The following is a 14,736-nucleotide window of genomic DNA, read 5'->3' as shown; positions in this document are numbered from 1 at the left end:
TGAGTATGCCCTTAAAAAGTATCCTTTATTTCAGCAGATTTGCAAAAAAATCACGCATAATTTTGTTTAGATTTATACTTTCAAATTCTGCTTATTCAGTTCTGACACTACACTCTTCAAGTGTTAATAATCGTTTGTCCTATTGTTCCAGAGCTTCGATTTTATGGATGTTGTCATCCTTGTTTTTAAAGATAAGCAAATTCATAACATTGTGCAATAATATTTGTAGTGTTAAATTTATTTTTGTGGGACAAGCAGTTATAATATTGTAATAGTTATCATAAGTTATCAAAATTATATGTTGATTATTGGCAGGGATAAGGGATGGGAAACGTAGGAAAATATTATTTCAGGCCTATTTCAAGCCAAGGCCTAAAAAAACAGTTATGGGATGGTGCATTAGTGTAATTTCTAGGCGCTTTTACGTGGTATCAATCAACCAATAGCGTCCGAAATCATTTCTTTAATGGCAAAATCTCATCGAAAATAAATAAAACACAGTTAGCAATTCTTAAAACTTTATTTACATATAAAATTTAAATAGATAAAATTACTACTGTGGCTCTTATAGCCTAAAACTGATAAAACACTTCAAAAAGGTACTATTTTAATCTTGATAGGGCTTGGTCTTGCTTTTTATTGTCCTTGACTTGAAATACTCATTCTTGATAGTTCAGAACGGTTAAAACCTAAATAAATAAAATTAGAACTTTTGCATGTTTAGATCATTCAACTTCAAGGTACAGAAATATTTAAACAAATCTTTTAAAGAATATAAAATACTACAACAAGGATGACAACATCCATAAGAGCAAAGTACAAATAACATTGTAAAAAGCTATAAAATAAGTCAAGTATCAAGATTACCCTTGCCCTCCCCATTTATTGATAAGTATTCACTTTGTCAGGTATTACTCTTGTGAAGAATAGTTGGACAGACAGGGATTCTCTTGGATAATTTGTTGAGGTAAGGCATCACATCCTGCAGCTAATAGGCAGGCGGAAATCTGGCAGAGTTTATGAGACCAACAGGCTTCCTGTAATGGCAACATCGGGTTATATGTAGTCCACTACATCCTACAGGTAAGTCTTTCCGTCGGTTTGTCTCTCATCAAGGCTACAGTACTCCTCTCTCTTTAACATCAATTGGTATAGTCCAGATCTCTTTATCCCTCAAGTCTGTCTGTCAGTATATTATTCCTATCATTATACCTGAAAGTTCCATTTTCTTTTAGGCTTGTTAGAACCAATCGAATGATGTACAGGGAAGGGAAAGATCTTGACACTAAATATATTACAATTTTAATTATACATAAAGATACATATTTAAGTCCCAACAGCAGGGATTACAAGGGATAAGGCACGTGTATTTTAAGCGTGCTTATATACAGGGATTGCATAGGTTAAGACAATTGCAATCAAATAATTATGAAACCTTGTGTCCATAGCAGGGATCACAAGGGATAAGACAATCGAATAATTATAACATTTACCTTGTGTCCATAGCAGGGATCACAAGGGATAAGACAACAAATAATCGAATATTTTATAAAGAAGGCAAGTAATTCAATATACTGAATTACTTCCTTATATTTAAATCAATCTTAGCTAAAACATGAGACGGTTTTAAGCTATTCTTTAATCATAAAATGCACAATATTACAAATAAGAATTAAATAAACTTACATAATAAATAACTACTATGTTCACTAAAACTCTTGTTTGGAGCAAAGCAAGGACAACACAAACAGAAGCACCTTCTTGTACGACTACTAATATAAAACTGATAGATTCTATCAAGTTCTTATCCCTTTTATAACATTTTATTTTAGAGGGAATTTTATTTTGTACAGCAAACAGGTTTTTTCATCCCTTCCAAATGTTCAACAGGGAACAAAGGAAAGGTAAATTTATGCTTATTTGTATACATACATTTTTATATGAACATAATGAACATATAGATTTTACAATTAGTTCGTTATCAACGCTAATTGAAATAGCTGTGTGTGTGTGTAGATAAAGTATAGAAAAAAATCCAGGTAGCTAGTCTAAAGTAAAAATTGAACTTTTTATAACCAATATATTAATGGCTTTTGTTAAATTCACGTTATGATGTTTTTTTTTATTACAAAATTATTTTTATCTTTTACTTTGGTAATTTGAATTTTCATTGGGTTTCCCTCAGACAGATTTTAGGTTGTATTATTTGAATTTTATTAATGAGTAAAAATTTTATTTGAAAATATCATTGCTAATTAAAATTCAAAATAAATAAATTAATATGCACCTGGGTAACATTCTATCAAGTTCTTTGGATACTATTATGTAATAATAGATTTGTACTGTATATAGTTAAGTACAAATATTAAGGTTAAGGTGTTGTATCAATTCCGTATAAATTTTTTAAAATTCAAAATACAACATTTAATTTTTAAACTACCAAATGAAAATTTGTAGCTACCCACTTTCCAAAAAATAATTCCTCTATTTTTGTTTTTCCTATATGGTCCTTTTTTAATGTTTAACTCTAAGCAGATTTAATAATTAAGCTAATGTGATCAAACACCATTTCTATTTATTTTTTAGTAGCAGACAAATCATTATTTTTTCTAGAATTGTCTGCTTCCAAAATTGCCGCGGTTTTTATATAGTCTGCCTCCAGTTGTCTATTGGTTGATACAAAACAAGCTGATCCTTATTGGTTTAGAGCAATAGCTAATTTGGAGCTGCCTCCAGTAACATTATTTACTTAGGAAATGGTAAAAGTTTCAATATCCCATTCAAAACTAGGCCGGGACCTAATTTATGGCCAGATTTCCTATCCCTTATCCCTGATCCCTTGAGGCTACGCCAAATAGAGGCCTTGTTTGGGAGTATAAAGGCACCCTTCCCACAATAATTTTAAAGCTAAAAAAGCTTCACTGAAAAGAAAACCCATTCCTGTTCAGCAATTAGCAAGATTCTTTGTTACAGAGATTTTTCATGTATCTCAAAAAATTCTTACGACATTTACAAATAGATTTCAGATATTTATAAGTATGTTGATAGAAATATTGTTAATTATCGTAGCCTTATTTCTTTGGTTGTATTGGTATATTTCCAAGAATTTTGGAAAATGGGAGAGCCTTGGTATTCCTTGCGTCAGCGGAACTTTTCCTTGGGGGTCGCACAAAGGTAACTATTATTCAGGGATCTAAGGGCATGAGACAATTGCCGATAAATTAGTTTACATCCCCAATTATTATATACAAAACAACCCCTTGTGTAGATTACAATTAGTAGTTGAAACGTTTAGACACTCAAACTAATGAACCAACCAATCAAAAATTTATTAAAAGTCCCCAAAGTTGTTAAGACCACAAATAAGAAAACGTTTTTTATAAAACTTTGGGGACTAGAGCAAAAAAACAGCCCAATGTTATCTCCCTCACTGAGGCTCTGGCCCTGAATCTTGCAGCATTAGCATTATTCGTCAGAATGGTTTCAGGTTTGAGTTTAAAGGTACCTATTGCTGCTCTGTCAGTCGCGTTATATCAATATTATGAGTGTAAAGAGCACCTTAGCCCATAAAACTACACAACTTATTACCATGAATCTAAGGGTTGATTGTCTGTTAGGTGTTACTTTACCCTGTAACCTGAATATTATTACTGAAAAGGATATTCTGCTCCCTTTAATTATTTTTGGTTACCAGACCTGACGTTAAAGTGTCACATGAGTTTGTTCCTTAGCCCTGTGGGGACCTTATTTATGATGACTCTTTGCTTGAAAAAAATGTGTAAAATTTTATTAAAAAAATAAATTGGAGGTTGGAAAACAGAAGGATAGATTGTTCTGTTTAATGATATTACATAAAAAAAGTGTTGAATGTATTGGGCCTACTATAAATAATACATAATTACATAATAAAACCTAGCCCTTAAATTTCCTCGTATGGGCCTGGTCCAACAAATAAGGGGAGCCAATCTTTTTCTGTCCAAATATACAGAGTATTTTTGTTAAGTAACACCCATCCGACTATTTGATTGCAATCCCTTTTACTGGAACTCCTTTTTGTAGTATTCCTGCGCGCGTTTCAAATCTTTAATGTCAGCAGTAGAAATCATTATAATGTCTTTAGTTATGACACTGTGAAAAGGAGATTCAAACCCATTTCCTTAAGCATATGCACAATGTGTTAAGCCATTGTCGCAGTTTTTATGTAAGGGCATAAAATTAAGAAATTAAGAATTATTTTAACCAAAAAATATTTATTTTTAGAATTGTTAACACAGGAAAAACACATAAATGAATTAGTATTGGGGGATTATCAAAAGTTTAAGGTAATTATATTGTTTATGACTATTTTGACTTTTATTCTTACTCTAATCTGTGCCAAAATTAAAGGCCTGTATGAAAACAATGTGCGAATACACTTTACTGTATTCTTCCTGCATTTAGGAAATTGCTATTTTGGGAAAAAAAACTTCCATATCAATAATATTTGACTGTCTATATAATATCCATTTAATTAAATTATTATTGTTGTTCTATTTATGTATGTATACCCAAGAATAAAACATTATAATCTAAAAAAAGCCATTTATCTTTTGACAAGGATGACAACATCCATAAGCAGCGAAGCACAAAAAATCGTAGATGGGAATACGTACAGGTAGATTTAAAAGGTTCTTACTAAAATCAAGAATAGATTTATTGGATAAAATAAATATGAAACCTTGTTTTATTTTGTATGATGACGATGGTCAAAGTAAATTATATTAAAGATGCTCATAACAATGGGAAAAATTATTTTGATACTGATATCCCATAAAAGTTTGAAAATTGGATCAAAATAAACAAAGATCTTGGGAAATATGTAAAACATATAAAAATAGCCAAAAACCTGATAAAAGGCAGTCTGGCCGCCATGGTTGTTTACTTAAAACGACAAAAAATTTAATTTTTAAATCCTTAAAAACTTTAAAAAATTGGAAAATCGGACCATATACACTGAAGATATGGAAAAAAGTGTTAAATATATTTATAAATAGCCTAAAACCTGCCAAAAACGCAGTCTTGCCATCATGGTTATTTCCTTTAAAGCCGGGAAATTTAATTTGGTAACCTACAACTGAAAAAAATTTTGAAAATCGGACTATAAACACTGAAGTTATGGAGAAAAATGTTAAAAATATAAAAAAAAACAGCCTAAAACCTGCTGAAAAGGCAGTCTGGCCATCATGGTTGTCTTCTTTAAAAGACGGGAAATTTAATTTTGATATCTATAACTGAAAAAATTTTGAAAATCGGACCATACACTGAAGATATGGAGAAAAATGTGAAAAATATAAAATAGCCTAAAACCTGCTAAAAAGGCAGTCTGGCCTTCATGATTGTTTCTTTTAACGACAGGAAATTTAATTTTGATATCTGTAACTGAAAAAATTTTTAAAATCGAACCATAAACACTGAAGATATGGAGAAAAATGTGAAAAATATAAAAATAGCCTAAAACCTGCTAAAAATCGGTCCGACTGCAAATGATGTTTTATAGTCAATTGTGCTCCTTAATAATGGGAATGTTGTCAAAAAATTTCAGCATTCTATCTTTTATAGGAGCTGACTAAATCCCATTTCCCCCATAGCATTACGGGCGGACTGACTGACTGACTGACGGACGGACAAAGTGAATTATAGAGTAGCTATGTTTTATAACACTGTTATAACACTGAATCAACCATTGCCAACTATAGATGCAAGTATAAAAATCATCATCTTTTATTTTTAGGACAAAGACTTCTATGGAGTTTACCTGTTTGGCAAACCTGTGTTGGCCATCAACTCTCTTGATCTCATCAGGGATATCACTGTCAAGCATTTCAACAACTTTGTCAACAGGTTTTTAGTCTATATAGTAAAAAAGCTAGTCAATAATTCACTTTGTCTGTATGTTCGTCTGTGAGTCTGATACAATTCATCTGTATTTTCATCCGATTTATTTTTTACCTCATGCAATGGATTTTCTCATCCTTGTTAGCAGGTTTAAATAGTGAAACTCCAACAGACTACAAAAAGATCACCAGTAACTTAATTGTCATTGTTGTTATGCCAAACTGTTTCAAAAATCAATCAACTACTCTATAGCTTGTTCTTTTTTAAAAGAATGCAGTTATAAAAGTCTGTATAAATTTTATGTCACTAAAATGATTCATTCATGAAATATTAGTGACAATTTGACATATATGTTTATTGTGTACGGTGTTCTACTTTAAAATGGGCTTAGTCAGGGCATTAACCTAATTTTAACAATCTTTCCAGTATGACTTCAAAACCAATTAATATCGACTGAATTATAATAGGTTCCCAGCTATATTGAAAAACATGTATAACATTGTATTACAGACAATTTTACAGGATTATTAAAACAAACATCATAAAATCAATACCAGTTTTGTTATCCCTGGCCTTCGGCCTCTGAAGCTAAGTGTTTTTTATCTTATAATTTTCATTTTAATATCTGTGATAGACTGTCTTTAAAGTTGAACATTCTTCTACCTAGATCCATATAAAATCAATTGTTGATATAGGAATGATTCAAATGTAAGCAGTCTTATGGAGGGTGGAGACCTGGATAAGTTATGGAAGAATCAGCTTGGCAGCCTGGCTGATGATGAGTGGAAGGATGTCAGGTAAAAATTTATAATATGATTATTACAGCAGGGCATCCACTATTTACTGAATTGTGATGAAAGATAAAATCTACTGCTACATTTTTAGATAAATGATATTGATTTAAGAATAAGGGAAATATTTTCCCCCAAAACGGGTGAAGCCCAAACATTTAAGACAACTTATGCTTCAAAATCTTCAGAATGTTACCATTAATAAAAGTTTTAAGGAAAACAATTATATGATATTTTTTTTAAAAAGTATTTAATGTTTTATATTACATATATTTTTTTATTAATTATTTAATAAAGGATATTTATATTTAATAGGTCAACTTTCAGCCCCATATTTACAAGTGGTAAGATGAGAGTGATGTTCAAGTTTATCAAGGAGATAGGATTCAAACTTACTACAGAACTTGAAGCAAAAGCCCAATCTAAAACTGACTTTGAATTGAAGGTTTTGCTTTTGATAAAAAAAACTCTCTAGAATTGAAAGTCTGAAATAATTGCTGCCTATGTTCTTGATGTCTGGAATTGATAAAGGAATATTTTCCCATTGCAGATTATTGAATTTTAGAATTTCTAATTAAATTAAGCATTTGACCTAATTGAGTTTGAATTATCAAGGAATATAGATGCTAATGCTATTGGCAATATGAAAACTAATGATTCATATTTGTAGGTAGTGTTTGGAAAATTTAGTCTGGACACTTTGGCTACCTGTGCATTTGGAATTGATCCTGACAGCTTCAAAGTAAGTTTTAGATATCTAAACCTTACATAATAAATGGTTTTTAAAGTAGCATTTAGTTAGAAAGAGAACTTGTCTACAATTGATTTATAAATTAAAAATTGTTAATACACAATAAACATTCAATATTTGACTGTCTATATAATATCCATTTAATTAAATTATTATTGTTGTTCTATTTATGTATGTATACCCAAGAATAACTAGGACTGTGAACGTAAATTTTTCTCATCTTTATATCAAATCTTAACATTATCTCATTCATAATATCTCACAGATAGAGCAAAAGGCGCTTTTGTTTGCTTACAAAACGGCTTTTTCCGACGATTTTTATAAGGTAAAGGAAAAGGAAGAAATTTTCCGTATTATATAAAAATGTGCTTTAAATTGCTTTTTCCTTCCATTATAGCTAAAATTAAACTTTTTCACATAGTTCATGATTTTTCCTATTGGTTAAGCTGACTTTTAACATAATCCTTGCTTTAAACCAATGCAATGTATAGTTACTTAGAAATTGATAAAATAAGCAATATTTTTTATTGAAAACCAAATACAATAACAAAGCTGGAAACAGGTTTTTTTATTAGTATCCAATTAACTTAAGATGGCCCATCTCTCGGCCACCTTTAATTACAAATTTGTAAATAATAAAGACGCAATATTTCTTTATAAACAGTCTAATAAAAGTGTAAACTAATTCTCCAAAGTGGGTTATTTATTGTCCAACACAATAAAAAAGGATATTATTATTTTAAATAACCTATGAGATTCAACCCTTTGTAGACAGTGAGGTATTTTTTTGTCAATAATACGAATTTAAAATAGGTGTTTATTACCTAATTACTACGTTATAAAAAAAATAATTGGCAATTTTATATCATAAAATAAATCCTTAACAGTAAGTAAATTGTTTCAACTATATATGACAAGTTCAATATCCCTACAAACATTATAAGAAACAAAAACGTTCAGATTTTCCCTTTTTTTTCCTTTTTCCCTCCCAAAATACCATAAAATCAAGGCATTATTCCTGGATATTTTTGTTAATAGGACGTTTTTGGTTGATCAGTGTAGTGAAATGTGCTTAGAAAATGTTAAGATTTGATAATCAGATTAGAAATTTTTACTTTCACACTCCCTTTAACATAAGATTCACTAACCTAGTAACCATTAAAAAGAGACAATTTATACTGTTTTTTTTTTTTAAATATAGAACATGGAGAGCACATTTCATTAATACATTTACAGATAATATAAAAACATACTCCAGGTAAATCAAGACATCTATTCTTTATGTTCATAAGACCTGCAGATGTGGCTCGGTGGTTTAACGTCCGCTTATTTGTTGGGGAGGTGTCGGGTTCGAGTCCCCAGACCGCATCAATACTAAAGATGTAAAAATTAGTACCTACTGCTGCTCTTTCAGGCGTTAGAGATTTGGAGTAAGAGTAGGGGGGGAAGCCTTAGCCCTAAATTAGGTATGCATGGGTGGTCCTTGGCAGTGTACACTAGTGATCAAAAAACTTTGCTCAGTCATAGGTTGACTGAAAAGTCCCTGTAGACTAGCATTGTGTAGTAGCTAGCTAGTGTTTTAGTGGCGTTTGTTAGTTCATCTACTGGGAGTCAACCTTGAATACTAGGTTGACTGAAAAGTCCCTAGGATTTGATGTGACTTCATTGTGTCGTTGTCAAAACAGCGCCACATCCTGTGCCTTGGTTGCATTAAATCATCGCAATAATATCATGACAAAAATCATGAAACATCAACTCACCATCCATAAGGTTGAAGTGTAAATTACCCACAAGCCCTAATTAAAATGTCAAGGGAAATGGTGGGAAGGATGCAAACTCGAATCCGCGTCATACCAAAAGATGTTAAAAATGGTACCTACCTGCTCTGTTCGGCACAGGACATCAAAGAGTTTGAGTAGGGGGAATGCCTTGGCCCCAAACAGGCGCAACTCACTACCATGCACAGTTAGAATCTCCAGACAAAGATCGTGCAATCAAAGGGTTGTTTGTCTGTAATGTACTGTACCACGGGTATGAGGTGAAGGACCAAGAGTCTGGCCTTGAGTTGACAAGTTGACTGTTCAGTCCAGGTGCAACTCACCCACACGACATTAACATTATGTTCATAAACTTTCATCACTAGCAAATATATTAAAGTATTTAAATTCTTTGAGAAGTAGGGTTAAAGTTTACAACATGTTACTCCTTACAAGAATTATATGAAACAGATAAATGTCATGTAAGTTACATGAACCAAATGCTAAGATTGGCTTTACTCATAATCAAGTGCATCACTTTAGTGTAGTGTTAGAACAGGACATCCATAAATAAAAATGTACAGTCAATATGATCAAGACCATAATCCATTAACAATATTTTAGGTTAATTCCAGGAGTAAAACAATTACATAAACTTTTCAACTACAGTGTTTTCAAACCAAAAGACACTAAATTCTTGACTCAAATCATAAAACAGACAATTAAACACAGGGAGGCAATTTAGATTTAAATATTTAGCTTAGTTTTACATCTTTAATTATTATTTAGTCTTTTTAAACCAAAATGTTTTGATTGGAAGTATCAGTTTTTGTACCTCTTCAGAAAAAAAAAAAATATGGAAATAGTCAAACTTTGAAAGTTAATTATGTCCTTATATCTTTAGAATCAGCTACTTTGTTTTGAGCTTTGAAGAGTCATATCTCTAATCTAAATCCTATTAAAGGCGTAAAACTGGTATAAGAAAGAATGATCTTATTGATATGATGATTGATTGTATCAAGGATGAAGGAGCTAGTTCAAATCTAGATGCAAATGTTAGTGATGATATGCATGATCAATATGATAAGGTAAAGAGTGGCATATAATTGCAAAGATTCTTACTAACTGTATCAATTAACCCGCAACCCTGGCTCAATACGTAGCACATCTGAAGAGGTGATATGTTTGAAAGTTTAAAAATGATTCTGACTGCTGCTATGTCAGATGCACAACATAAATAGTTAGAGTAGGGGAAATGTCTTAGACCAAAACAGGCGCCCTTCATTAACGTGCACAGTTAGGACTTCTCAGACAAAGGTAATGCAATCAAAGGGTGGGTCTGATGGGTGTTTGTTACCCTGGGCAGTTGAGCGAGATACACTGAAGTTCAAAATTCAGAGTATTTTTAAAGGTTAAGTGGAGAGGCCCAAGATTGTTTATAATTAATTTGAATTTATACAATCACAACAAAATACTTAATTATTTTAGGATATGCAGTTTAGTCATCATGTTCAACAGAAGCAGTTTGATGAGGATATCATTTTGGCAACATCACTAGGTTTCCTTATAGCTGGGTATGATACTACAGGTAAAATCTTTATAATTAGAAAAATTTCCATAAACCATTACAGCTGAAAAACACAATTGTGGATTAGATAATAGTTATTTCTTGCATTGTATTATAAACAGCTTTCCACAGATATAAAAATGTACATGGCCCTGAGAGGCACAGGCTAAAAAAACTAGTTTTAATCTTATGATTGTACATTTTTATAATTTAGGCATGACCTTATCATTTCTGGCTTATGATCTTGGTAAAAATCCAGAAATACAACAAAGATTGCAAGATGAGATTGACCAAGCTTTTGATGAAAATGGAGGAGAAATGCCTGATTATAACTCTATTCAAGGAAGGGTTGCCAAATAACTATAAAGATCTTACCAAACATTCTTTAAAGAAACAAATCCTAAACTTCTAAAGGAACTAACTGTTACTAGATTTTTTTTAAATTTGGCAATCCTAAAATACAAGGTCTACCCTATCTCGACAGCTGTATTCATGAAACATTAAGACTGCATTCACCCACTGGAAATCTATTTAGGAACGTGCAATATTATTTTATTACTTAAGATTTGACTCGGTATATTAGGAAATTTGTCTTACAAGAAAGAAGAAGCTCATAGTACTTACCTATGAAAAAAAACGTCTTGCATCTAAATTGACCAATATTAAAATGTTTACTGGCCTATTATTGGTCATTTGTATTGTTTGACATTATTTATTACATGCACTATAAATTGATTCCACAAGAAAAAATATTTTTTGAATAAAAAAATCATTGATATGGTTGAAGTTTAAAACTTATTACCATTAATAAACCATCTTTGCTTTATATTATTGAAAAAAATGTGGCTTATATGGTGTTAGCAAATTATTTTGAAAACTGTTTTGTGTAAAGGGAATCAAAATATATAGTCATAAGTTGATCCTACTGCTTATATGTGAGATGGGCAGCATAAGAGTAGGGGATATGCTTTGTACTAAAACAGGCACTATCAATACAGTACATAAGGGGGGGGGGGAAGGGGGTTTAATGCAACAATCTCGTAATCAGTGAGCAAATTGCACTTAGAATTTGAATTTTGATCTGGAATTTTGCATGAGTAATCCTTGGTAGGTCTATTTTCCCTAAATTGAACAAAAAGTTGGAAAAGTAACGGCTAACGGCTGGCGGCTCATCAGTTTAGCCATTTTTAAAACTATTTTCAAGGGAAGTCATCACGAAACCTATCTTCACATAATACTCTATGCTGCTCCAAAACGTTTTCAAACGGTTCTAGCCGCTAGTTGCTGGTACTAGAAATCTAAAAAAAGTTTTTTTTTTGTATCATTTAACATGATTTAAAGCAAAAATATGTTTCAAAAAGTTGATTCCTACATAATTTATAGCAGATTTGCCCTAAAAATTGTCAAAAAACGGCTAAATGGCTGAGCCGTTAGCCGTTACTTTTTCAACTTTTTGTTCGATTTAGGGAAAATAGACCTACCAAAGATTACTCATGCAAAATTTCATATCTAAATTCGAATTGTAAGTGCCATTTGCTCACTGATTACGAGATGGTTGCATTAAACCCCCCCCCCCCTTATAGAAATATTTAGTTGTTTGTTGGGTGTTAAAATAATTGCTACCTTACACTTGCAAAGTTAGACAACTTAGCCAAATTGTAGCATATTGCATTACTTCTCCAGAGCCTGTACATCTGACTTCAAGTTGCCAGGAACTGAATACTGGGTCAGAAAAAATGATTTCCTTATGATGTCATCCCTTGGAATTCACCAAGATGAGAGGTACTATCCCAACCCTCACCAGTTTAACCCAGACAATTTCTCGAAGGAAGCACGTCAATCTAGAAGCCCATATACATTTTTGGGCTTTGGTCAGGGTCCAAGAGCTTGTATAGGCATGAGATTTGCCTTGCTTGAGGCAAAGGTGGCCATTGCAATGGTCATGCACAAGTTCAACTTTTTGCCTAGTAGAAAGAATCCAGAAAAGCTGAAATTAGATCCGACATATTTCTTTGGTTATATCAAGAATGGTTTATATGCAAATATTGAATTGAGAAATTAATGTCACAAAAAAATATAAAATATAAGCATTTTTCTTTTAGTTGTTATTATTTTCATCTCAAAAGTTTCTTATGGTGATTAATGTTATGCTTTTAAAGTAAATGTTAATCTAATATGTTATATTTGTTATTTTTATATAAAAAAAAGAAAATATGATTTAGCGGTTCCTATCTTTTAGTAAGTACATAAATCTATAATTTTGTTTTTCCCAAATGTCTTGATATTTGGTAAACCTAATCATTTACTGGAAATGTTTTCATATCTTGTTATTTTCTATCTAAAAGTGAGTATTATTAAAATATTAAACTATCTTATTTTTACCATATTTTATTATAATTGTATTAGGATTAAATCCTTATTAAATTGTACTTTATTTTTTTATTTAGTAGAAATATTTTTATCCTTGCTTATTATAAAAGAAAGAGTCTACTAAAAATGAAAAAAAAATATAAAAGAAACAAAAATACATTATTAAGCAAAAAGCGTTTATAATCATAGTATAAAGTATATACAGGAATAATTCAAATTAACAGTTAGGACTTCAAGACAAGTGTGGTTCAATGTCATTTCTTTATAGGTTAGATGACTTTAAGATTAGTAATTATACGTCGGCAAGAGTTGATTTTATCTGGTCTGTGTTGGTCGTGGTGTCTGGTCAAAGTCGGTTAGGTGGCATGAAAATTAGGACAAATTCTAAATTATGACTTTTGTGTATGATAGAAACCTAAATTTTTTTGGTGAATACTTAGATATCAATGAACATCTGAAAAAAGTGGTTTTATGACCGTTTGACGGCTCCGTGGCCGATTTTTTGTCCAGCTTTTACTATAGACATATATCATGAATACCGTGGCTTCTATTACAGCCAGATACATAATTTTTTTGGTGAATCCTTGAGCAATAAGGAACTTCCGTGATTAGAAGGGTTTGAATGACCGTTTGAATGCTCCTTGACCGGTTTTCTATTTCATACCTGAAGTTCTATCTATAATACAAAGTAGCTTGATGTCTGTCTGTCCGTCTGTCCCTTAAGATCTCGGTAACCACTGAACCGATCGGATTTTTCTCTTCAGGGTATATACTTATTGGTCCTGTGGTGGTTTTAAGCTATTTTCCTGGGGAGGTATTATCTTTAATTTGCTGAAGATTTTCCTGGTCCTTTTACGAATTTCGACATGATTTTTTTAAAACCACGTTTTGGGGCAAAGCCCCTAGAATCTAGGTGCGAAGCCGCTACTATTTACATATAAGACTATAGACACATATCATGAATATCGTGGATTCTATTGTCCGCTAAAAACGGCTAGGTAGCAGTTTGACATCCACGACTTGAAAAAGTAATTTTCTCTAAAAATGCACATGAACCACCAGAATTTTTTTTTTTATGTAATAAGTAACATTAGATAGGTTTTTAAGCAAATCATTTGTCTTATTATTCCTTTTTTCTTCATTTCATAACTGTTTAAGTAACAGAGGCTCTATATGTTCTTTATAATAACTTCTATTTGTCTATGTTGTTGCAAAATATAATTATTTATTACTATGCTTTTTTATTACTATGTAACTATTTCAAGTATATTTGTTTATTAAGTGAGGTTAGGCTAGGTTATATTGGGTACTGGCTAGGTCACGCAGGATTAGGGCCACCGCAGGGATTTGGCATAGAGAAATTCGACGTAAAATTATATGGATTCATTAGTTCTAAATCTGTACTAATTCTGTTTTACATTTTAATTTTCTTTTCTTATCAAAATATTATATTCTTTTTTTGATGTGCTAACTATGTATATAATTAGCCTTGTTTTATACAAGCTGCGCAACAAAATAGGGAAAAAATATTGATAATGAATATTTATTTTTATAGACAAAACAGTTTTTAATGTGTATATACGTAACTTCTTTTAGCAGGGATCTAAAGGGATAAGTAATGGCTAT

At 31.4% G+C, this 14,736-nt stretch overlaps 1 protein-coding gene and 1 long non-coding RNA gene across 2 annotated transcripts; one reads left to right on the top strand and one right to left on the bottom strand.

The window, feature by feature from the left end:
- Positions 1-506: 506 nt before the first annotated feature.
- On the bottom strand, positions 507-1,788 carry LOC145327710 (uncharacterized). The gene is made up of 4 exons (XR_013882229.1): positions 1,687-1,788; positions 1,213-1,285; positions 901-1,037; positions 507-689 (listed from the first exon to the last, which is right to left on the bottom strand). It is a non-coding gene; the product is annotated as an uncharacterized LOC145327710 (long non-coding RNA).
- Positions 1,789-3,020: 1,232 nt separating this feature from the next.
- On the top strand, positions 3,021-13,082 carry LOC145328482 (cytochrome P450 6B4-like). The gene is made up of 11 exons (XM_080172185.1): positions 3,021-3,174; positions 4,261-4,322; positions 5,771-5,880; positions 6,570-6,671; positions 6,981-7,110; positions 7,336-7,407; positions 8,618-8,634; positions 10,138-10,261; positions 10,662-10,761; positions 10,955-11,091; positions 12,392-13,082. The coding sequence occupies exons 1-11, from the start codon at positions 3,039-3,041 to the stop codon at positions 12,800-12,802; spliced, it is 1,401 nt and encodes a 466-aa protein (XP_080028311.1). The 5' UTR covers positions 3,021-3,038; the 3' UTR covers positions 12,803-13,082.
- The last annotated feature ends 1,654 nt before the right edge of the window (positions 13,083-14,736 follow it).

The sequence above is a fragment of the Acartia tonsa genome, chromosome 9 (genome assembly GCF_053477335.1).
Source record: "Acartia tonsa isolate MP-2025a chromosome 9, ASM5347733v1, whole genome shotgun sequence".
In the NCBI taxonomy this organism is placed as follows: Eukaryota; Metazoa; Arthropoda; class Copepoda; order Calanoida; family Acartiidae; genus Acartia; species Acartia tonsa.
Note: the sequence above shows the minus strand (reverse complement) of the source record. Positions and strands in the feature narration are given on the sequence as shown.

Bases quoted from the DNA above. Each gene is read 5' to 3' on its own strand.
- LOC145328482 (XM_080172185.1), top strand. From the start codon at position 3,039: ATGTTGATAGAAATATTGTTAATTATCGTAGCCTTATTTCTTTGGTTG. The intron at 6,672-6,980 runs GTAAAAATTTAT...TATATTTAATAG, and splicing joins GATGAGTGGAAGGATGTCAG to GTCAACTTTCAGCCCCATAT. The intron at 7,111-7,335 runs GTTTTGCTTTTG...TCATATTTGTAG, and splicing joins AAACTGACTTTGAATTGAAG to GTAGTGTTTGGAAAATTTAG.